At 45.1% G+C, this 24963-nt stretch overlaps 1 protein-coding gene across 2 annotated transcripts in view; it reads left to right on the top strand.

Annotated features, from left to right (window-relative positions):
- Positions 1-24963, top strand: part of SIM1 (SIM bHLH transcription factor 1) — a 51179-nt gene that overhangs the window by 7659 nt on the left and 18557 nt on the right. The window contains exons 3-9 of one of the 2 annotated variants that reach the window (XM_083830424.1): positions 2302-2384; positions 3417-3506; positions 3597-3705; positions 3820-3905; positions 4940-5139; positions 5247-5353; positions 6218-6365. In XM_083830424.1, coding sequence (XP_083686550.1) covers positions 2302-2384; positions 3417-3506; positions 3597-3705; positions 3820-3905; positions 4940-5139; positions 5247-5353; positions 6218-6365 — 823 coding nt within the window. Of the gene's footprint in view, positions 1-2301; positions 2385-3416; positions 3507-3596; positions 3906-4939; positions 5140-5246; positions 5354-6217; positions 6366-24963 lie in introns of both variants that reach the window. The other variant, XM_083830423.1, reaches the window with a different exon arrangement.

Below are 24963 nucleotides of genomic sequence, written 5' to 3'. Positions count from 1 at the left end.
CTGCGGTAGGTCAAGTGCGAGATATCACAGTTTGCCCCCTCGGTAAAAGGAAATTGGATGTTAAAGCGAATACGGGGAAAAAAATAATAAAAGAGGAATATTAATGGAGAGGTTTTCTCGCGTAATCTTTAAAAACAGCATTTAAAGGACATCGGGAGAGCCCGTAGATTTGGGAGAGCTGGGCTTGGCAATGAAGAGCAACAGTCTCCGGCTTGAAAGTGCTGAAACATCTGGGTAATACAAAGAAGCGTCTCATGCGTTAGGATTTCCAAAAGCCGGTTCAGGTAGACGAGCGAAAACGTTTAATTATAAAACATTAACAGCCGCGGCCGAACAGCGTGAGCTTTCCACCCGACGCATAAAGAAGAGCTCAGTGCTCCGTGAAGAACCGCGTTCCCGAAAGAAGTTAACCTGTAATGTCGATGAGCTGTTCATTAACCCGCAGAGGTCGGGTTATTTTCCCTTTTAGAAGAAGAAGAATTAGAGCCGTAAACCTAGATTAATAAGCAACTTAAAATCAGAGGCGAGGATTTAGCCCCGGATAGGGAAACCTCGCATCCAGATTTCCCTCTGGGTGGGGGGAATCTCGCAAGGGGCGTCCCGGCTGCCCAGCAGGGAAACCCCACAGCACTTGGGGAAAAAAAAAAAAAAATCGGTCGTGTTTTTTTTATTTATTTATTTTTTTCTCTTTCCCTGGAGCATTTGCCAGCTCCTCGCTGATTTCGGGGCGGGTGGGAAGAGGCGGCCCCGGGGTTCCCAATGCATCCTCGGCCGGCAGAGCCGCTGGGGAGGAAGGCACGGCCAGGGGACTTGGGAGGGAAGCTGGGAGGCTCGGGACGAAGCCGCCGCGTCCCCGTTAATTGCCGCGGAGGAGTTAATGGAAAGGATCCCGTTCCCCGCTGGCACTTGGCGCTGGGTACACGCGGACGGGGGCCAGGCCAGAGGGATGCTCCCGGCTTTTTAGGGGCTGGGAAGGCAAGGAGAGGAGGGCTGTCCCTCCGGCAGGAGGTGGCCGAGGAAAGGGAGAGAAGAGGGGAAAGGCGGGCAGGAGAGGGACGCGCGGCTCGGGCAGGGCGGCCGGGGGCTGATGCCCCGGCTCGGAGACAAATCGGTAGCGCTGCTCAGAGCCAGCGCCGAGGTGAGGCCGCTCGATACCCAGGGCTGCCTGCTGGCGCCGCCTCGCCCGTTTGCGGGGACGCAGCCGGGGAAAGGGGGGGCTGGCCCTGCGGGAGGGGACCCCCGGGTCCTCCGGCAGGGTCGGCGCTTCTTCGCCCTTGCTTCAGGGCGCAAGCGTGGAAGGCTTTAGCCGTCCCGTTTAACAATATTTCAGAGACAACGCCGTTAAAAGGTATCGCCCCTGCGTAGTTTTACTCCGGAGGAGTAATTTCCATGGGGGTTTTACCCCCCATTACTTCGGGAAAACTCCCGGCGTCTGGAGCAGCGGGCAGGGCCGGGGAGAGGCAGCGCCGGGATGCTACGGGGCAGAGCGCTCGTCCCGGCAGGGGGAAGGGGATGGGAGCATTGGGGCTTGCTGGGGCAGAGGGAGGACGGTCCCCTTCGCCGGACGCCCCCCCCTCACCTGAGCCGCCCCGCAGGTGCCTCTGGGCGCAGCCGTGGAGCCCCGCTGCACTTAGTGGAAGGCGACTTAATTAGGGTGGGCTTGAGTGGGGATCGCTCTAAGGGAAAGCGCTTCACCACGGGGCTCGGGCAGAGCTGGGGGAAGGCGCAGTTCCCAAAATGAGCGCCCCCCACCCAGCCTGGAGGAAGCCCCCACGGACGGCGCCCCGGGACCCGGCCCGGCCGCCGCCACCGAGCCGCTCATCCCCGGCTCTGTCGCGCCACGTTAACCGCATCCTTCTCTCGGCATCAAAGGCTTCCCCCAGCACAAACCCTGCGTGCGTTTTAAATGGCACTCGGGGCTGCCCAGGACTCCTTCGGTGATGGGAGAAGAAAAGCGCTCACCCTGCGGCTCAGGGAGCCGGCTGCCAGCAGCCAAAGGCTGCCCTGAATGAGCCGTTTTGTCTGGCACGCTGCTTCGCTTGGGTCTTAGGAACGAACCTCACCGTTAACTCAAAATAGGTATTTTTCTCTCGTGGGAGCTACGTCTTGAGAAACATCCACAAAAGTGGCTTTTCTGTGCAATGCAATCATGCCTACTTTTTTTTTTTTTTTTAACGATTGTATGCATGTATGTTTTAAAGCGAAATCAAGTAAAAAATAAAGAAAAGTCCTTCTCCAGCAGGCCATCAGGAGCCAGTTTTGCATCTCCTTACGTTCCGTTTTTGTGTCTCAAATAAACAGGACTTGGGGAAGCCTGGGGCCATTCCAGCCGAACCAGCCCGCTGGATAATGTTGGACGGGAGCTGGGATCCCATCTTTTGCAGGTACTGGTCTGGAAACGGCAGCAATGTGGTATTAATGATTAAAGAAATCATTCCCTCTTCTGAGCTTTTAATTGCCACCTTGACTAATTTTTAACTGTTCACGTGCTTCATTTAAAAAAAAATAAAGGGAAGGGGTGCCTCTAAAAATGCGAACAGCCGAGACTGAATGTGATGAACGTGGTTGTTTTGGGGACGTGGTTTGGTCCCTCTGGATCATTTGGCCCGGCTCTGTCCTGCACAGGGTCCACAGCGAGGGGTTAACAGTGCACATTTTTTCCCCAAATTAGCAGCAAGGTGAAAATCCCGGCAATGTGCGGAGCTTGAGGGTGGTGCGGAGGCAGAGGCAGGTTAGAGGAGGCTGGGCTGGGCAGGGGGCTCAGCACGGAAATGAGCACAAGCGCAGCTCAGGTAGGACACTTTTGGATACTCGCTGCTCTCTGAGGGATGCGGGAGTGTTAGCAGTTAGCGTAATCGCGCATTTTTGGTGGGATTGCGTGGTCTTTGACGCGTCCCTAATAGATCGGGTCTGTTCTGCTCCCGGCTCACCCAGAAGCCTCGTTTACATCTGCCGAAACGTGCCTGACAAATCCTCTTGTCCCGTACAGACCTTATTAGCGCCGGGGAGGATTTTAGATGCTCCTTGCTCGTTTAAAGTCTCCTTAAGAAATAGTCAAGGGCTAAAATCCCCCGTGGCATTTGAAAAGGGGTGTCAGCGTTCGGGATTTGTCGGATGGACATATTCGGCACCGGGTAGGTGGGAGCCCCGCTTAGATGCCAGGTGGGCTGTGCCCCAGGACTTTGGAGGGATCCCTGTCCGGGGCTGGCCCGTCTCTTTCCAACTCTTTCGAATAATCACAGCCTGAACAGGAATGCGCCTTTTCTGAATAAACCCGGAGGACAGATACTTCAGGTGTCTGTCTCTCTGTCTTCATCCCTCCATCCCTCTATCCATCTCTCCACCCATCGGCGGATCTGTCTACCTGTTGATCCGCACACAACTCTGCTCCTCTCCCTCCCGACCCTCTCCTGCAGACGCTGGACGGTTTCATATTCGTCGTGGCTCCGGATGGCAAGATCATGTACATCTCGGAGACCGCCTCGGTGCACCTGGGCTTGTCGCAGGTAGGCTGGGGGGAGCTGACAGGGGAGGAGCGTGCAGGGGGGGGTGAGCGGTGCCGTCCATGAACCCTACCTCCTCCTCCTCTCTCACAGGTAGAGCTGACCGGCAACAGCATTTATGAGTACATCCACCCGGCCGATCACGACGAGATGACCGCCGTGCTGACGGCCCACCAGCCCTACCACTCTCACTTCGTGCAGGGTAAAGTGCCCCCACCCCACTTCACACACCCCCAAGCCCTCCTTGTACCCCGTGTCTGCGGACGGGGCCGCGCATCCCTCGCAGCTCACCGCACCTCTGCCTTCCCCCTCCCAGAGTACGAGATCGAGAGGTCCTTCTTCCTGAGGATGAAGTGCGTCCTGGCCAAGAGGAACGCGGGCCTGACCTGCGGGGGCTACAAGGTGGGTGTCCGGGGAGCCACGGCCCGGCCCTGACCCGGCCGAGCCCCCTGCCCTCGGGGGCTGCCCCAGCCCGGTGCTCTGCCCTGGGATTCACACCCAGGATGTCCCTCCGAGTGCCAGGTTAACGAGCTCCAAGCAAAAAAAACAAGCGATTGAGTTCCCCGTGTTGATTTTTTTAAAATTTATTTTTATTTATTATTTTTATTTATTATTTTTATTTATTTATTTATTTATTTATTTTAATGGTCCTCGCACAACCACCGAGGTTCCCGAGCTGTCTGTAAAGGCTGTGAGGTGACACGACGCGAAACCCGTGGCTTTATTAATTTCTTTATTGGGTGTCGCTCGTCAGCTCCAGGGGCAGCTCTCCAAGCCGCGGGCTTTGCTCGGGTGTTTCCCACGGCTCTGCTCAGGGCTCCTGCCTGGGGACAGCCCCCGCTCTCCTGCCTTCTCCCTGCTTCTGCCCCATCTGCGGAGAGACAGAGAGTCGTCGGTACCTGAAACGCCAGGAGATGTTGGGCCACGATGTACTGTAGAACAAGAACATCCGCGGAGATTACTCCAGGGAGAAACACTCTAGTAACAGAGGAGTAAGGTCAAAAGTACGCAGCAGTAATGTGTGAGGATGCATTTAGTAGACACACCTAAATCTACGTCCAAAGATGCATTTTGGATCGTGCCTGCCCTATCTGTATAATAGACATATCTTAGGCATGTGACACATGCACACATGTAAACCCTTTCTCTCACACGCATACACTCTTCATTACAAAGTTGTAACTGACTTGGCACTTCCGCGTCTTTCCTTTTTAGAAGAATAATAAAAGCGTAGTTAGGAGGTGGTCCAAAAACCACTTAAGTCAGTGGAAAAAAAATAAAAAATAATAAAAAATCTCGTTGACTCTAACGGGCCTTAGATCAGTGCTGAACTTTCTGAAAAATCCCCGGGCAGCCCGAGGAGAAGGGCAGGAGCCCCCAGGCAGGGCTGGTTTGCTCCGAGCCCCCCCCGCCTCAGCGGCCGCGTGTCCCCGCAGGTCATTCACTGCAGCGGGTACCTGAAGATCCGCCAGTACAGCCTGGACATGTCCCCCTTCGACGGCTGCTACCAAAACGTTGGCTTGGTCGCCGTGGGCCACTCGCTGCCTCCCAGCGCCGTGACGGAAATCAAGCTTCACAGCAATATGTTCATGTTCCGGGCCAGCTTAGACATGAAGCTCATCTTCTTAGATTCCAGGTAGAGCTGAGGCTACTTCACAGCTATTCCCCCAGCCCCTCCTTCTTCTCCCCCGGGCCTCTCCTGTCCTCTCTCCCACTGACGTTTGCTGCTTGTGTCTCCTCCAGGGTAGCCGAGCTAACAGGCTACGAGCCCCAGGACTTGATAGAGAAGACCCTTTACCACCACGTCCACGGCTGTGACACCTTCCACCTGCGATGCGCACATCACTTGTGTAAGGAGATGATCTCGTTAAGACCCGGCCCCTCACCCCCCGCCTTTTCCCACTGCAAAACGGCTTTGGTTGTGTTAGGATTTACCTCCAGGTTGAAACGTGAAAAGCCAGCTCGCTGCAGGGGAGAATAAGCAAAATCTGCAGCAGGTTTTAATGAAACAAGTGGCTAGAGACTGAGCGCAGGGCTGGAGGCAGGAGAGAGAAGGAGGGGACCGGCGATGAACTGGGAAGGAGATTTTCCCCTCCTCAGCTCCCAGTTGTAGAACAAGAACTCCCCTGCACAAACTTCAGGCATTCAATTCACTTCAAATTCCGGTTAGGAAAAAAAAACCTTTTTTCTTGCTCCAAAAAAAACATGCAAGCGAAATTCAAATACTTTTGTTCCATTTCCATCAAGTCTCACAAATCTTATCTGTGTATCTAATTTTGACTGCAGTAGTGAGCCCGATTCGAAGAGCTGTTCTTTATTCTATTTTGATATCATGATGACATTAATACATGGATAGATGAATAAAAAGGATATTAATTTCCGGTAAGTTGCCTTACCGGGAATGTAAAGAGAAGAGATAAAACCCAAAGCCAGATTTATAGAATTAAATCTCCACGGCCATACTTTGGGGAGGGAGCTCACCCCTCTGCTGCCTTCGCCCTACTCCACCGATCTCCCCGCGCAGCCTTGGAGAAGGGGAGCCCCTATCACAGAGGGACCAGCTTCGGGATCGGGGGTGCCCGGGGGTCTCCACCACCCTTGCCTACGGGGGTTGCCCACCCACACCGCCTGCCCTAACGATTCTAAGCCTTCCGCAGCCCCTCTCCTCGCCCGGCGGGCCCCCCTCTGAGGCTCTCCCCGCTTTGTCTCCGCAGTGCTGGTGAAGGGGCAGGTGACCACCAAATACTACCGCTTCCTGGCCAAGCACGGCGGCTGGGTGTGGGTGCAGAGCTACGCTACCATCGTGCACAACAGCCGCTCGTCGCGGCCCCACTGCATCGTCAGCGTCAACTATGTTCTCACGTAAGTGCGCTCCGCGGGGCGCGCAGAGATGCGCGGGGGCCGGCGGCGGGCACCTGCCTCTCTCCTCCGGCCTCCGAGCTCCCCCAAAGCCCCCAAAAGCTGAGCCCCCCCCCCCACCCCCCCCGGCCGGAGCAGGCTGGCCAGGTCTGCTAGGAAACACATTGAACGCTTTCATCTAGATGAAGGGTTTCCCGTCTGCCCCTTCCTTTCTCTTTCGGGAGGGGAAAAGATTTAGAGGTTTGTCACCCGCATATTTTGCTGCCCCCCTCCCTTTTTTTTTTTTTAAAGTTTAAATGCACCCAGCATTAAATAAAATTTAATGCAGCGTAAAAAAAAAAAGAAAAAAAAAAAGGTTTCCACGTACGGAGTTATTTATACTCAACAAACAGGACATCTGTTTTTCTTTTCAAAAATCTGGGGTTTGAAGTTCTTAATTTCATCCAGAGTCTCTATCAAAGCTCCGAGATTTCTTTTTTGTTCTTGGAGAGCGATCCTTACAGTGAGCCACAAAGAAAGTTGGTGACCAGAAGGGTCAGTTAAACTTAAAAAAAAAAAATAAAAAAAAATCGGAGAGAATGCTGAGATGCTGTATATCTCAACGCATCCCCTTGTATTTTGGGGTTGCTGGGTTGGGCTCTGGCTGTGCCACTTAAACCGAAACTCCCAGGCCCGGTGAGGGAGGGAACCGATTTGGAGCCTTTATGTTTGCGATTGACACCTCTCCTCTGGGTGCTGGCGGCAGCATCGATTCTGCATCGCCGCTGCAGCCCCCCTGCGGGGGCAGGACCTGTCGAGCCGCCCCTTCTCCCAAAATCGAGGCCGTGACAGCGGGACGGTCCCTCCTGGGGCGGATTGAGTGCCTGCACAGGTGCCGATGGGGTCGGTGGCTGAGCTGCGGGCGAGCATCCCCCAGGGAAGCGGCTCCGCACGGAGGCGGTGGCCCTGCTCTCCCGTTCAGGGGCTTCTGGTTTGCCAGCTCTGCGGTGTAGGGAGTAAGCTCTGGTTCCCCTTTCAAGTAAATCCCTTTTACTGGCTTTAAAAAGGGATGTGGGGCGTGGAGGAGTAACACCTCCCAGCAAGGATGCAGGTCAGCAGAGGCACGGGCACCTTTCCTGCAGCTGCTCCAAACACTTGCATGCCCGTGCCCCCTGTGCCAGCCCCTCTGGTTTTCTCAGTTAGGGCCAAGCACTTGTTTTAGGTGAGCGGGGAACTGCGGGGAAAGAAGCTGGCGTGTCGTAACGCTGGGGAGCCAGGAACCCAAAGGTTCCTAATGTGCTAGGGCCGTTTTGCGCCACCTGTTTTTCTACGAGCACCTGAGATTAGCGGTCACTTCCATCCCCTTTTATGCGGAGAGGGGGAACATAAATCACGGCCCTCTGCCTCAGATGACCCGAATGGCAATGAAATATCCCAGCGGATCTGCTTGATGGGATCCAGCCCCACCTGCCCCTCCCCGCTTGCGGGGGTGACCGGCAGGGCACCAGCTCCGCAGGGCCAGCTCCCTGCTCCCGCTAGCCCCACTCTTCCCAAAACTTGGGGACCCTTTTCCAACGGTGGGACGGCTCCCACCGGGGTGGCCGCCGAGCGGCTCGGGTTTGTGGGGCCGAGGTTTGTGGGACGCGTTGCGAGTGGCTGAGCCCTGCGCCCCCGTGGAAACAACGCGAATCCTCCGCCCCAAGCCGAATTCCTGTGTTTTCGCTGGTGGCAGCGTCTTTGTGTTTTCCTGCGTGTACACGGGCCTTAAAGCCAAGGCTGTATTTAGCCCTGCGTCCACCCAGCCTGCGTAGGAGGGCTGCCTTTGCCCTCCCAAGGCTTCTCTCGGAGGACGAGGCGACGCCGGGGCGCGACTTCGTTGCGCGGCCACGGAAGGCTCCGTTTGTGCTCCTCGGGCGCGGGGGCCAAAAGGCAGCCGGTGAGCACGGAGAGGTCCTCACCGGGTCACCGGCTGCTGCAACCAGGCTGCAGGGACACCCTGGCGGCGTCGAAACCGCGTTTTGGTCGTGCAGCTCCTCGGGGTCGCATCCAGCCTGGCCGCGCCTCCAGCAGGGCGCTGCAGAAGAGGGGGGCGCGTCCCGCTTGCTCCTGCGGCCAGGGGATGCACCTGGCTTCCCCACCGCTTTTGTGCTGTTATTTTTAGCCGAGGCCAGCGGAAAATAAGGGAGAAGAATAGGCCCTGCCGTGCCCAGGGGATGCTGGCAGCGTGGAAGTGAGAGCTCTGAAATGGGCGACCCGGGCTGGGGAGAGCTTGTGGGCGGGGGATGGTGAAAGCAAACCTAGGCTCGGGTTAATTGGCTTAATGAGCTTTTCGGAGTCAATCAGATGAGGCAGGTAGGTGGTGAAGATACAGGGGAAAAGGAGAGGTTACGGCGAGCTGGCGTTTCCAGCAGATGTGAGGTAGGCTCCCCTGCAGGAAGGCCCAGCAGCGGTTTCGTAGCAAAGTTTGCACGTGTTTAATACACGTTATTCCATATAAATCCTCCGGCTACTGGCATTCCTGGGGGTCGCCGTTGGCTTGTTCCAGTAGGCCAGGGCCAGCCGAGCACAGGGCACCCAGGGTGGGGAGCAGCCCCCGGCCCGCTGCGGCTTGCGGCAGGGCACGGGCTTGCCCCTTGCAGGAAAAAAAAAAAGTAAAAATAAAAACGTGCGTGCCTCTGAATACCGTCCCTCGGGTTTGGAAGCCGAGAAAGCGAGGGAGGTGTGAGATAGTGTTTGGAAACGGCGAAGAGCGGAGTTTGGGATTGCAGGATGGAGCCCGAAAGGTGGGATGCCTCCCGCCGGAGGTTCCTTTGAAAACAGGCAATGTCCGTATTTTTCAGCGAACTTGGCTGAAAATAACAAATTAGCTTTGGCCGATACCGTGCAGGTTGTTGAGAGCGCTGAGGAGGTGGCTCCCTGGTCCCCTCCTTCCTGCAGGCAATGCCACACGAGCGGTCCGGTTGCTCCCGGCAGAAAGAGCCTTTCCCACTGTTGGGAGGAGCCGGGAAATGTTTTGGAAAGGAGCGGATTCTGGGTGGCACAAGGGCCTGCCTGGTCTGCAGGACCCATGTGAGCGCAGGCTGAGCGACAGTGCCTTGCTTTGGAGCTGCCCGGCTCCCCTGGGCAATATATGCGAGGAAACCAGAAGGGATGAGAAAGGTTTGTGCAGAAGGAGCTGCCGCCCCCTACTAAAAGAAGGGCCATATCCATCTTCCATAAATCCCAGGCTTTGAGAAAGTGAATTCTAGTATTGAGAGCAAATGTTTTTGATAAGTATATATACCGAACTGAATAGGTACGGTGGCAAGGGCATTTGAGCAACAAGAGGAAATGTTACCTTTTGTGTAATCAGAGTGCCAAAAATTAATATAAATGACCGTTAAGGATTTCAGCTTTAAATCACACATATTTGCTCTTCTTTGTATTCCGCTTGGCATGTGCGAGTACAGACACAGAATATTTGTTTCTTTTCCTGTTTGTTCTGTACACACACTAGCCATATTATTGATTATTAGCTGTGCATGTTTATCACATAAAGGGACTCAAGGATGAGTCAATTAATAGAGAATGCAACTGCTGAAGTTAAGTTTATATTTAGATGGCAAACAACCTTCCTTTAAACAAATGGGTAAAGCAAAGTGCAAATCCTTTGACTTTTCGAGCAAGAACAAATATTATAATAATTTGTCCCCAGAGAAAGCTAAGGAAGCTTTTCTATACACATTTCCTTGTTCTTTAACATTTAAGAGAATAACAATAGCAGTAACATATAGAGACAACATGGATTAGGTATTTAATTGTGACTAATCTCCGCTCTGATGATACAAGTATATACAAGTTCCAGTTGTCTTTTTCACATTGCTTTGTCTGGCTGGCTGATTAGAAGCACAAATTGAAGCATGCAATGTGTTTGAAAGATTATTTCACAAATAAATGCCATATTGGCAAATGTTTTACTTAATGATGTGGTAAATGCAATTTAGAATAAATTAACCGTTAATTGTATCTGCACACTTCATCTTTAAATTATTACTATTTATAGCTTTGCATACTACCAGATTTAAAATACTTGTGTCAGCAATGTGATAACATTCTGTGTGATGGGTCAGACTGAAAATGCTCTTCCCCAGCATATTAAGCAGGCATTTGCAGGTTTGTTTCAGGTGGAAGCAAAGCTCTTCCCTTATTTTTGGACAATTACAAAGAAAGATTTCTATAGCTTTTCATAAACATCGTCATTTTGTCCTGTCTCTGGGACATCAGATCCCATCTCTTTCTTTTCCTAGTCAATAGGAGCATCCATACATTGTATTTCCATACCTACATTCCCACCTTTCTTAAGCATTTCTCTCAGATCGACTTATTTGGACATGCTGTAGTCCTCTCCTCTGTCAAAGGTAGATACATGGCTTGTATCTCTCAAGTGGGTGATGGAGTGTGTAGGATAGCAAATAGATGGGAAAGTTATTACTTGCAGAAGTAATTCTGCACATCCTTACTCATATCATTAGATGAACTACTTGTACAAGTAAGCTTAGCCATCTAACTTTAATACTTGAGATAAGGCACACTGACTTTAACTGCGTATCACATTTTTTTTTTCCTTAAGTAATTGTAATCAGCAGAAACAAATCTGACCTGTGATTTTCCCTTATATTTCTGTTTATTAATGGGAATTTTGCCACTGCCTTAACAGTGCATAAAACTGGGTCCCACCTCATTTGTTCAATCTACAATGTACTTTTCCTTAGAATGGAAAGCCCTCCATCATTCATGTGATTTGATTAGCAAAGTGGGCATATAATAGAATTGTTTTAATCAGTCAAAATGCTGGAGAAGCACAGGCCTCAAAGAAAAAAAAACATAAAAGGATTCCTCTTGAACTATTCTATGCAGTATTCTGTTTGTTCGCCATTAGTTTTTATTACAGGCTTGTCTCCCTGGAACACTGTTTATATATTTCTTGCAAATAGGAGACAGGCTTTTCCAGGTGTCCACAATACGCTTCTGCAGTTCTTTGTTCATGTAGGGGCTTTCTTAGCTACCATTTGTTTAATTCACTCCAAATTTCCATGCTTGTATTTAAACCAGGTGACTGTAATGGCCAAGGCACTAAAACTGTGGGCCAGAGTCTACAGTCACGGCTCATAGGAAGAGAGTTTTATTTGCTAGTGTAAGGATTAAAGGACTGTGGCTCAGATCCACAGAAAAATAAAATAAAACAACAACAACAAAAGAGTTATTAGTTTAAATGCACGCATACTGATAGTCTCAGGCGACATGAAATTCAGGATTGCAAATAAGTGTCTGTATTCCAAGAAAGAAATGTGACTTCAAATGCTTTCCACTTCATCCTTCTCCCATTCAGTGTGCTGGCTGCTACAGGCCCTTGGAAACTCGCTCCTTCCAAACACTGAGTTACGGATCTTGTAAAATGATTGTCTGGGGGCGAGACACGTTCAACAGCAGATTTAGCGGCAATGGCTGAAGCAATTACTAGCTCCAGCTGTCTGCCTTAACTCCACTGATGAAAGTTACAGGGCCCACTGCAGGGACTCTTACTCCTAAAATGCCACAGTTTATGGCTCAAGGTAAACTGCCACAGATTTCACTTTGCACGGAAGCACCAGGCTATATGCTGGAGCACAGCTGTTCCTGTTTGAGAGGTTGTTTGCACTTTATCCTTACTCTACCCCTCAGCACTTTGAATGGCACAAATGAGGCTTGAGAATGCCACTACGGCAGCTGGGTGCTCACAGCCCTTTGGGGGTCAGCCCCAGTGGTTCTCCTACATGGCAGAGAGGGGGAGATCACAGACCATGGCATTGAGGGCTACGTTCGTTACTCTGTGACAGTTCAGAGAAGGGTGTCTGCTGGTCTTGCCATGTGACATTTACATTTTGTCTATGAATTGTATCAGTGGCTGAGCAGAAGAGGCAGGCCAAGCAGCTGAGCTGCTGCCAAAGGGTTTCCTTTCGTATTATCACGGGACACGTTTTAGTGATGGGATTTGGTAGTTCAGATTAATGGACTTTATGATCTTCAAGGTCTTTTTCAACCTAGATGATTCTATGATTCTATCATCCTCTTGGTGCTCGGTGCACAACTAACTGCATGCCTAACTGGCTCCTGCTCTTAAAAGTAGCAGTGTGTTCCTTCAGCAAGTTTATAGTTTTACTAGCTCTGCTTCTGTTAGCATGTTTGCTCTGTGCTGCACCTCAGTATTACTGTTTCCCATGTTGTTTCACTGTAGTAATCATGAGATGCAACAGGTGTGATAAGTGACTAAGCTGCTTCTGAAGTAAGCTCTTCGCTCTACTTTAGGGTGTTCTTGCTAGTTCTTATTCATACACGCACAAACGTGGCATTTAGACATGGCCTAAATTAAGTGTTAACAAATAAATCTCCTTTGTCCATTCAACAGTGGCAAGTATCTGTTTAAAATCTAATTCTCCTTCCCTCACCTCTCTTTTGTACTTTACAGTGTGGGCCAGGCTCCAGCACACATGTTCGTACTCAGTAGGTTACTTCAGAGGCAGCCCCCCTCACTTTGATGACACTATTTATGGAGGCAGGCATCGCTCTGTGCGAACAAGGGTACAGAGTCTGACCCTTCTGAAGGCTTGTGACGGCTGCAGTCTGGAGTCAATCCCATGATCTTAAACACACTTACACGATTTATTCCTCTTGTTGTCTTTTGCTATCATCCACTTAGTGCAATTAAATCACAGAGGTCCTGATCTACTAAAGAACTCGAGCACACGCCTGGCTCTAAAAGTGCTTAGACATAACTTTCAGTGCATGATTATATACTAGTGAATTCAGTTTTGAAATTAAAAAAACCCTTAGGCGCACACTTAGAAATAAAAATATTCCAAGGGTTTGCCAAATGGAAATGGCTGGAAGGCCGTGTTTGTTACTGTGTTGAATTGGGGCCTAATAAAGAACAGCAGGAGTTTTTCAGCTAAAAACCACTGTGTATAAATCTCAGGGGCAGCAATGCTGGAAATAACAGCTATTATCTGCTGAAGTTTCAGTGCAACTATGGAAACTCAAATGCCTGTTTAACTCAAGTTTGGCTATAACCCCTAGCATTGTGCTGCTACTTTGACATCACCTAGAGAGAAGATCTTTAAACCCATCCCATATTCAAACTTCTTACAACTATGCGTTTGGTGAGGAAGTGGATATGCAGAGTCTGCCCTGAAGGCAGCCTGGTCACAAGTAGCCTGTGGCTCTCAGTTGTCCCTGTACTATGTTGGCAGCTGGTAGCCCAGGCTGTTGCTACAGAAAACTCCGACTTAGGACATGGTTAACTGAAATCCACCCAAAAGCATTGGATGTTGTTTTTCTCTTGCTGTTTCCAAAGACTGTTTTGTACACAGAACAGAATAATAATCTGTAATAACTGCTTCACGAGGCATAGTCCACTAGAGTATCTGCTCATATAAAGGCTGGATGTGGGGATAAATAGCCTGATAGCCTCCTCCTATTTGCAGCCAAACTGCTGAACAGTGTTGCCCAAAATAATTCTGTTGATCCTAAGCTGTGAGTAGGAAAGTTAAAGTGCCATCTTCTGAAGGATAACCAGCTTCCTTGTTGCTTTTTAGTCTGTGAAAAACAGCAATGGGAATGGATGTGTAGCATTGGCCCAAAGTAAACTGCACACGTGTGTGACTACAGCTGTGTCATTTAACATGCTTATATGCAATTAGGGCTTCCATGATGATATTTAGTGAGTTCAAGACAGCAGTCAGAGAGAAGGTGCACAGCACCGTTTGCATGTTTGTGATATGCTTGAGTTGCTGTGTATGCGCTACAGAAGTAGTCACCACAAACACAGTAAATTTCATGTATTATGATAAGCTGGATCTGTCACACAAACCCAAAACAAAAGTATAGTTAGCCCAGCGGCTGATTACCTGTACTGTTGGTCCAAGAACACTTGTAGGTTGGCAGTGGAGTTGATATGTATGTATGCTGTGGATACCTGTATAGCAACACAGAGTGGCCTGGTCAGAGACTCTTTTAGGCATCCAGAAACCCTTGATAGACGTGCGTGTGAAACAGTGACAGCAGGTGGGCTAAAGCCGGCTAAGGTTCCTGCCTGTCCTTGTCAAAGCAAGAACCAAGAGGACAAAGGTGCTAGCCAGATGACAGGTTTACGTTTCATAAGGAGGTTGTAGGTAGATGTTATTGTGTCTTATTAAACAATTTTTATTTATTTGTGGAGAAATTTTAGATATACCTAGTTAGTATGTCAGTACCTGTAACCATTCAATCCACCAGAGACTTATTCTTCAGTTTCATAAACTGAACTTTAAGGTAGGCCTGTATTTCTGGAATTGTGTACAATAATGATGAGTTGTTAGCATTAAGATCCATTCAAAAATTCTCTTTTCTGAATTTGATAGAAGGTGTGGCTCAGCAGTAGCTGTGTGATATATGGTAGTTTAACTTACTGTTTGCCAGAGCGTCTAGGTGGTCAGGCGGGTTATCTGGTAGCAATTTCAACATTAATGGACCCATTCCATAGAATCATAGAATGTACAGAGTTGGAAGGGACCCACAAGGATCATCAAGTCCAACCCCTGGTTCCATACAGGACCCCCCAAAAAGCAGGCCATGTGTCTGAGAGTGCTGTCCAAACACTTCTTGAGTTCCAGCAAGCTCAGGGCTGTGCCCACTGCCCTGGGGAGCCTGTCCCAGTGCCCGACCACCCTCTGGGTGCAGAACCTTTCCCTCACACCCAGCCTGACCCTCCCCTGTCCCAGCTCCATGCCGTTCCCTCGGGTCCTGTCGCTGTCCCCAGAGAGCAGAGCTCAGCGCCTGCCCCTCCGCTCCCCTCGTGAGGGAGCTGCAGGCCGCCATGAGGCCTCCCCTCAGCCTGCTCTGCTCTGGGCTGAGCAAACCAAGGGACCTCAGCTGCTCCTCATACATCTTTCCTTACAGACTCTTCAGCATCATTGTAGCCCTCCTTTGGACTCTAACAGTGACTTAACAAATGTAATAGCACATAGCAAATTTAAAAACATATAATTCATACTCTGAGGAGATTGAATCAGTAATTAGGAGGAAAATAAATAAAATGAAGTATTGTGAGTTACTTTACAGCCTCATGATATAGGTTTTTCTGGCCATTTGTCTCCTGTTTTACTAACATAAACACCTGTTACACATGATATGCCTATCAAAGATGGTTCAGGTTCACCAAGACTGAGTGTGATATGAACAGAGCCCTAAACACAAGTGAGCAAATAATGTGAAGGGGCTTTGGCTGCAGGAGAGATATGGCTACGCATGGGAAGGAGATGACAGGAAGTGTAATGATGAGATGAGAAAACAGATTAATATGAAAAAAAAAAAAAAAAGTATATATTATATATAAATTAGCAACAAAAAGCCATTCTCCCCAAATGCTAAAAAACATTTGCCAGTCCTCACCCTTCCTCCTTTCCTTCCCTTCTCTCCCTAAATGTCAACCAAAACAAGATGCAGTTAAAAAGCATTTATTAAGTAGCATATCTTGGTTGCTTGCTTTGTGGGCAGAGAATGGCAGGTAACGAACGGCCTGGAGGAACAAAGTGCTGTCCCTTGGCCAAAGCTGAGGAACTCTAGACAAGTGAGTTTTAAACATGTTTGTTGAAAAAAATCTTGCTTCTGAAGAAGAAGGTGAAAGTCTTATGATGAGAAAGGACTAATCTGATGACAGAGAAAATGATCTACTATAGATGGGACCTCCTCACCAGATGGGGGTCATGAACCCTGTTGGACTCACTGTGCCTCTGTACCACAGGCCTAGCTCATCAGAAAAAGCAGGCTAAAATGATGGACAAGTATGTCATGAGACACACAGATAGAAAATTTGCCAACAAGGAAATAACAGAATGAATAGTAAACCCTTTTTTTTTTTCCAAGCACATTGTTTTTCTTAGATAAACTATTCTCAGATCACAGAAGCCTATCAGAAAGTCCATCAAATAAGGTATAACCCATCTTCTCAAAGAAAATAAAATTTTATATAAATAATATATAAATAGCAGAAAAGCTAACTAATTTTTGTTGTGTTTGTGTTGGGATCTTAGGAAGTTTCTCACAACAAAAGCTTTAATTATGGGGAACATACAAGAGCTGATCAAATCTGAAATATCAATAAATTAACTTTTACAGCAAACAGTTAAAAGTAATAATAAATTGTCAGGAAAGCTCTTCACCATGTTGTTTTAAAGGAACTGAAGTATGAAATTTCTAAACTACTGTGGTGTCCAGTGTAACCTAAGAACAGCTATACAGGATCAGACACATACTGATAGTGACCATAGCAAATACTTTGGAAAGAGTTTAAAAATAGGACAAGCATGCAATAATGCTTCTTCAGCACTCTTTTCCGTCCTTAAGAAGTTCAAAGAACTTCCTAGAAATGATATCTTTGAAGGTATTAGGGGTCAATGTAAATTTTTTTTTTTTTTTTTCACCACAAATTTATCTGATTGCTTTTTGAAACCATGTGAATTTTTAGCAAGGAGTAGTTTAAGTAAATGTGATAAGAAAGGCTTCCCTTCACTATGAAATTTCTACCTTTCCTGTTCTTTAGTAACCCACACATCTTGTATGAGAAGAAAAAATGAACAACTATTTCCTACTTACTTTTTCTGTCACTCATAATTTACAGATCATTTTTTTTTTGTTCTCCTTGTCATCTCTTTTTCAGCCTGAGTCTCTGTTGCTCATAGAAAAGCCATTCCAAGCCCACCATCCTTGCTGTCCCACTCTGACATTCTCAAATGGGTCATCAGAGTTTACACTATTTTTATGTAATTTTGTACCATCTTTTTAGTCGTTACTTGCAAAACACTGAATAGTCATTTTTTTTTAAAGTTTCTTTTTTTTTGTTTTAACCATTTTCCTAGCCTAGAGCTAGTATGAAGCTCTTATTTCTAAAACAGTACTTGGATTTTTGAGTGAAAACAGTTAACACCCTTCATGAAAGTCATGAGAAGCTCCTTTTGGCATTCCTTATAGCATGCCTTAATGTGCTATTGGAAACTTCAGGATTTGGAAAGCTGTTTTTTTAATAATTTCTGCAAAAAAATCATCAGCAACCTGTCTCAAATCCTTTTGTCCAAGCCTATCATACAGCTATCTAGGGTGTTATTTCTAATAATTTCTGCTCAGTTAGGTACACAATAACAATGGTATTACATGTATTCAATCAAGTATTTTTATTCATAGAATACACCTCAAATTTATTTTAGCAGTTTAAATAAGTGAGTTTAATGTATATTTAGTCAAGCATTACAGTAGTGAGGGCTTAAGCAGATTAGAAATAAATGAATCCAATTAAAGAACACGTCTGTGAAATTTGATATGTCATAGGCATGAATGAACTGTTTGCACAGCAACTGTAAAGAAATCATTAATGATTAACTATTTAGAAGAGATTTAATCAAGGATAAATGGTATAGGACATAGTTAAAACATTTGTGTTGAATATCTGGAGATTCTGAAATAATAAAAACATGCTTTGCATAAATAGTGGCACAAATATTGGTCTTGGATATTTTTTTTCTTTCTTGTGTGTGGTAGATGTGCAGCCAGGGGCCACAGCTGAGACTTAGCTTACTAACATTAGCTACCATATACATTGACAGTGGGAGATTGTTCCTTCCAACAGAAAGCTGAAGTTTACTAGGTGAGACGGACAAAGATGCTCCACAAAATTAGTGTTTCCCCATAGGACAATATTGTTATCCTCATTTTTACAGCTGAAATTCAGGAAGATTAAGGTGGGGATTCTCAGAAGTGATCAGTGCTGGGCTAAATTTGACCCTATCGGAATTAAGAGTCCCATTGGCTGCCTTGAGAGTAAGCTCAGGGAGGTGCCAAGTGCTTTCAAAAACCCTGTGATATATGATTTGTTCTATGTGACACCAGTCAGTGATTTGTGGGAGAGCTGAGAGTTTAATCCAGATCAACTGGCTAGTAGATCAGTGTCTTAAAGGTGTCAGAGGTATCCAAGTTTTTTTTTCTTTTTTTTTTTTTTGTTTAACATACACAAATTTTAAGAAGATTGAGATGGGAAAGTCCACCTTGTACAACAGCAGTCTGTTGCACTGTTGTTAGACTGGCTTTTGATGAAATGGAAGCAGTCTTACATGTGTATGTGAGAATTTATGTTTGTGTGGCATTAATTCCTACAGGGATCCTGTGTACGTGTACATGTGGATGCACTGAGGTGACATTGTTTTTCATGGAATGTCTGAAAAGGAGTTGGAAGAAAAAATATTATCTGAATGTTCAGGTGAATTTAAAATAAGGGAAAACCACAAATATTTACAAAGAAATCACCATAATAATTTAATGAAGGCTGACACTTATGGATGTGAATCATGGAGTTCTGCAAGGTTAAACATGCCTTCGGATAAAATGTTGTACTAGACACTGTTCTTAACTGTTTTGTGGCCATCCAGAAAAGAAAGCATTACAGACTATCCCCTTTAATCTCAGTTTCTTGTTATCAGGCAGATTCTAACATATAAAAACCTTTATAAACTCCTATCAAATACATTTCTCCATTTAGCTTGACAGGCACTGAATATACACCATATATGACTTTTAGATGGTTGTGCTCCTAGACACATTTGAAAGAAAACAATCCCAATATAAATGAATGTTACAGAATTAAACTGAGGTCATCATATTTTATTTATTTTATTTAAAGCTCATTGTCAGTGCTATATGTAATTAAAGATGTTCATCATCTCTTTATATAATTATCCTAGGATATCTTAGGCATTTTATTCACAAACAATAATAAGCCTTGGTGCATATTTTTATCTAGCAAATCTAGTAAGTAAAGGCTTACAAAGTGTACAAAGGGCTCCTTTTGGAGCCAGAGATGGCTAGACATGTGGTTGGGAATGACAAACTGTACCTTTAGACTGCTGAAATATCTGCTACACCATGATTATCTAGAGGCCAGGACGTTTTATTTAACTCCAACTGACAATCAAATGACTGCACTCTGAGACAAGAAACCAAGCAGGGAAAATAAAAAATGTCTTTGACAGTAGTTCTTCTAGAAGATATCCTCAGGCGTTTATGTTAAATGGTCTGAATAGGAAACTTCACAGTTCAGTTTTCCTGAACGTATCAAATCATTTAATTGAACTTGCTGGTTTGGATTACTCTGTCTTTAAGAGCAAATACAGAAACACGATATCATGTACATGAATCTCATGATAGGAGAAGCTGTAAACTTCGACTCAACAAGATGTAAACAGCTACTGTTGCTTATACTATTTATGGGGTAAATAGGTGCCTGACACTCAGTGAAGGGATCCAATGTACAGATCTCATACTTCTCCAACTAGATGCAATGCTTAGTCATTAAATGTTCTAGTGATAAAAAAGCACAAGAGAGATTTAACCATTAAGTGTTCTAGTGATAACCACATGAGAGATTTCTAGAGGGTCTTTCCAATTACTTTGGTGAGCAGTAGGTCAGACTTTTATGGGGCTTTTCACTCAAGAATTTAGGGAGGATAACCGTCGTCATCCCAATTACTGATGGAAAAACTGAGACATGGTTTATCTCTGAGGTCAGACAACTGAACATCACTATAACTTCATAATAAGCAGTGAAGTTCAAGAGTTTTTTTTTTTCCACTTCAGGCTAGTGTCCTGAAAGTTGGCTTCCTGTGTGAGTGAACTGAAGCGCCCTTATTGTGACTGGTTTGGGAAGATGCTAAGGGGATTGCGTTTGCTCCTCCTGACAAGTCTCGCAAGCAGACTGAGGCCTTTGTAAACATTTCTGAGACACATTGTACATGAACAGAGGACACAGCAGATGAGGAAATTGTCTGTTTTGTTGTACCATCTGCTGATTTAGAAAGCCATGAACATGACAAACAGCCAGAATCTGTTCTCTTTTCACTCATCTGTTGAATGGCGCTGTTAGCATTGCATGAGCTGGAGTGTGGAAATGTTAAAAGTTGCAGGCATTGTTTAAAAGTAAAAGAATGATATATTACAGTATTGTGGTCAGACATGCATGAGGAAGTGCCAGACTTTTACCACCTTCATGGCTGATTTTCACTGAATTGCAACAACTCAGCAAAATAGACTGAATATTAACGACATTAACACCTTTAGTTTAATTACATGTTTTCTATTCCATATTCTGTTAGACTGGCAGAAAGTCTGACCAAAGTAATGTTCTTGATTTCTAACAACAACAACAAAAAAGTGCAGTGAGCATTAACATGTCCCTTTTTATATATAACTTTGTGCAATAGAAGAAATTTTGAATATATATTATTTGTTCATAAGAAATAATAATACAACCAATTAAAATTACACATTGGTTTCTTTTGCGTAAGCAATGCTTTCCACTTTGCTTCAGAAGTGTGGATAATTGTACTCATGCTGTAGGAACTGCTGCATTAAGGTCATCCAATGTTTTACATTCAACATGTACTTCATTAATTACATTAATATGTTTAAGGAATGACATAGGTGTAGGTTATCCAGCGTTTGCAGGACTTTATGGTCCCTTAGTGCCTTTTTATTCTCTATTTGCTATGATTTCCAGTGACAGCATGATCACTGTGTATTGTTCAGACTATCAATTGGGAGATACCAGAGAATAAAGTAAGATCTGATTCCAGTTGTATATTGGTGTTTTGTTTGCTGCTGGAGAGAATGAACTGAAAGACATTTCTAATCTAATGCCATAACTTTGTGTATGAAGACTGAATTTCTGTAAATCTTCTTTAGGGTGTCTAAACTTAATGTCTTTTGATACAAGAAAATACACTGTATATATCTGTCTCTTTATTGGTTATTTGTGTATTCTCAATCACTGCGTGTATAACTTATTCTTCCTTTCTGGTATGTTGTGGCATTAAGGTGAAAAGGTACTTTTCCTTATGGCTTTTGCAGATTTTACCATAGGCTTTGTATTTTTTCTTCATGTTTTGAAGGTTTCTTTCTTGTTTTGAAGGTTATGCTGCTTATGAGTGGACATATATAAGATCTCTATTCTTGAGTCTTTGTCCTACTTCTTAGGTTCTCTTGGTTCAATCTGGATATTTATTCTTCACTAATGGATGTCATTATTTTACTCCTTCCTCTGGATACATCCTGTTCAGCTGCTTTTGCTATTTGAAAGCATTTTTCAGGGCTTAAGTTCTCTTCTGTTCCATAGTCAATACCGTCTTTAAGCAAGATTCTTAATATCTTCAAAATTATTTTTACCCATAACTCTCTAATCTTAACTCACTTTAGTTTTTAGATTTTGGTTATGGTAGTCCCAAATAGCCAACAAACTACTGCTCCAACAAACACAACCACAGAAAAGCCCAGCTTTTCTCTACAGTATTAATTTGTCTTGGGCCTTTGTCACTAATTCTAGTCTTCCCAACACTATTTCTAGCAAAGCTGACTCACTCTTTCCTCATTTTTTCCCCTCCAACATAAAAAACAAACACACAAAAAAACCTGTCTCACTTTTTCAGTTTCGTGGTGAGTTCTATTCACAGGCCCAATTGCCATATTTATGCAAGCTTTTTTTTTTGTTTGTCAGGAATTTGGGATCTGTGGTATTGTGATACTCTTTCACTGTTCTTTTTTTGGTCTACATGTTAATCAGCCATTATCTCTTCCTCAAAATTTTGTTAGACAGACTTGCCACCATGTTTCACATTGTACTTTTTGGCAGTTATAGTAGGCAGAATGCATCTTATAACGCTGATTTGTGAGAACTCTTCACACAAGTGTTGCAGATGCAGCTGGCACACAAGTCATGGGCAAAGAGATTGGTTTCCTTTGCCAAATGCTTTTCTTCTTCAGCCTTTGTCCATTTCTGTCTATGTAGCTTGATATAGCTAGGTCCCTTTAGTAAAGAATGCTTTGTACTCAACTTTCAGATACTTTAATGCAGAGAAGTACAGTTGGTACAGACATTGACCCATATTTTTTCATGATGTTAACTCTAGTACATCAAAAAGTACTTTCAAAATTAGGATCGAGCTATATGTAGGGCAGTGGAAGAGGTACAGAAGAGGTACAGTGAACAAGGTACAGAATAGAAATGCTTCTGGGAGTTACATCTGAGAAGACAATGGGGAGCAGTATATTGTAGCAAGTGGATTTTACACTTTTTGATTTCTTTTCACTTGCAGTGAAGCATGGTAATCCAGTTTGTAGGTGCTTGATACATTGACCATACTGGCCCAATTCTCATCTGGGGGGAAGGGACAAGATAGGGAAGAAATACTACATTTTTGGAAGCATATGCTAAGGAGTCAAAGAGGACCTCGAATTTCCATCCAACTGTGGAAAGAATGGCTGTTTCCTATCATGAAAAGGTGGAGGTCTTCAATGTGTTTCCCTTTGCAAAGAAGCATCACTTTGGTCTTGTCTGGATTCAGTTTGATCCATCTGTTCTTCATTTAAGAGCTAATTTCCTGTAGTTATTCTGATGTTTTATAGTGATGATAGTTGCATCAGAAAATGAGATAAATAGTAGATTGTCAGCAACATACTGTTAGCAATTGAACACATGCCATATCACTCTCTCTCTCAGCAGTCTCATGTAGATAGATGTAGATTATATGGATCCCTGTGGGATTCTGAAGGTGAGGACCTTGGAGGAAGGGGCTCGTACCCACCACCTTTTTTTGAATTACATGTAGAACATGAAATGCCGTACTACTGTGTTGCTAGGACTGTGTGATAGAGGATTCAGGTGTCCGAGAACAGGAATCTGGAGATTACAGTTCCATGGTTGGCAGAAGTTTTATAAATGCCTCCAGGAAGTTGTCAGAATTTCCATCTGTAGTTTGTATACCACTAGGAGTCCTGGTTCCTCTAGTCCTTTGCCTTATAGTACATATGGATATACTCAAACATTTTCATTTCTTGATGGAACATCTCCTGCATCTGACATTGAGAACACAGGACCCTTCCTCCATGTTTTCTTAGCTGCCTTTTTTTTTTTTTTTTTTTTAACTTCTGGTATTTATCTTGGCCTGTTGTTAGTGGTGTTCTGGTATCTATCTTGGGTCTTCTGAGGGGTAGCTGTGCTAGGTTAGGGATGGTATTGAATCATGTCTTGGTGATGCAAAAAGTCCAGGTGTTTCATCTGAAAGGAGAGTGCAGATGTGTTTTTTAACCAGAAACTTCACATTCAGCAGCAAGAACTTCTTGTCCTCAGCAATTGGCTGCAAATACTAGCTTTTGGTGCTTACTCTAATGTGTGGTGTTCTGGGAAGGTGACTCCTCACCCTCGACATACCAAGAATTTAGAAAGGTAACACATAACAGTATGTAAGGTTTTGGACAGGTCCAACATACCTGTTTTTTAGATTCTCATGGCTTAGAACCGTTGTACAATGTAGTCTCTAAGATTTCAGCCCTTATACAGGACTTAAGAGCAGGCAAGTTGTGCTGGAGTAACAGTCTGAGGTCTGAATACTGAGGTGGTGTTTATTCTAATTTTTCAAGACTACTTCACTGACAGGAGAAAACAGCAGGCAATTACCAAGTGGCATGCACCAGAAATGAGTGGGTAACGGCAGGGGTGCAGAGCTATGTCTTCTCCAGCAGAATGGAAGGCAAAAGAGTTGGTAGGTTATAAAAGCAAAACAGAATGTCCTCATCTGCTTAAAGTTGTGAACAATTTATCTCCTCAGTTTTGATTTATTTTCATTTCTGGATGTAACACCTTCTGCACCTGACAGTGAGATGGCAGGACCCTTCCTCCCTATTTTCTTATAATCAATATGTCAGTGGAAATGTGTATATCATGGTGTGATTGACAGTTTTTAGGACTATTGATAAGGCCTTATGCTACCGTAGTGGTTAAATATGAAGATTAATTGACATCCTTTGTTTCTGATGTTTTGTGTAACATGAAGATAATTTGAAAGGGCGCCATTATGGAAACAGATGCTTTTGCAAGTCAAGCCAAGCTGTCTGGGTTAAAACTCTGGGGGTAAGCATGGGAAAGATTAGTGGTTTCGAAATATGTGGACAAGCCTTACCTGTTGAACAGGCCAATGGAAATCCATATATTCAGATGTTTTCACTACAGGGAGGATATTTGAAATCCAAATATTGTAGCAGAGACCTACCTCAATTAAAGGCAAAATTTGAAGAAATGACCTCATTAAGAAGTAAATTTGAATTACAAAACAGTAATTATGCTTAGCAAATCTCTACCCACTATGGACTGGAAACAGTGTAGTCAGCACAGTTCTAATGCCAGCGATTCGCTTTCATGTGTGATATGCACATGAATACATACAAATCGTCTGCATTGCCAAAAAAACTAAGCCTGTTCTACCAACAAGTTTATTGTTTATCAGATGCAAACCAATGTTAGTGTAGAATTGTCAGTAATTAATTTATCTATTCTGCAGGTTTATCTATGGTTGTCCAATGATTAATCCTATGTCATTTATTTCAGTAATTTACCAAATTTATCCTTCTGCCACTGATTTTTATCTGAAATTTCAGTGTACTAAACTGTGATATGTTCAGTTTGTGGTGCAGTTCCTTTCTGAAAAAAAATGTTAAACCGTCATGGCTTACATCAATATACATGTGATTATAAAAC

This window comes from Anser anser (genome assembly GCF_964211835.1).
Source record: "Anser anser genome assembly, chromosome: 3".
Lineage (NCBI taxonomy): Eukaryota > Metazoa > Chordata > Aves > Anseriformes > Anatidae > Anser > Anser anser.
The sequence above is the reverse complement of the archived record's forward strand: the minus strand, read 5'-3'. Positions and strand labels throughout refer to the sequence as shown.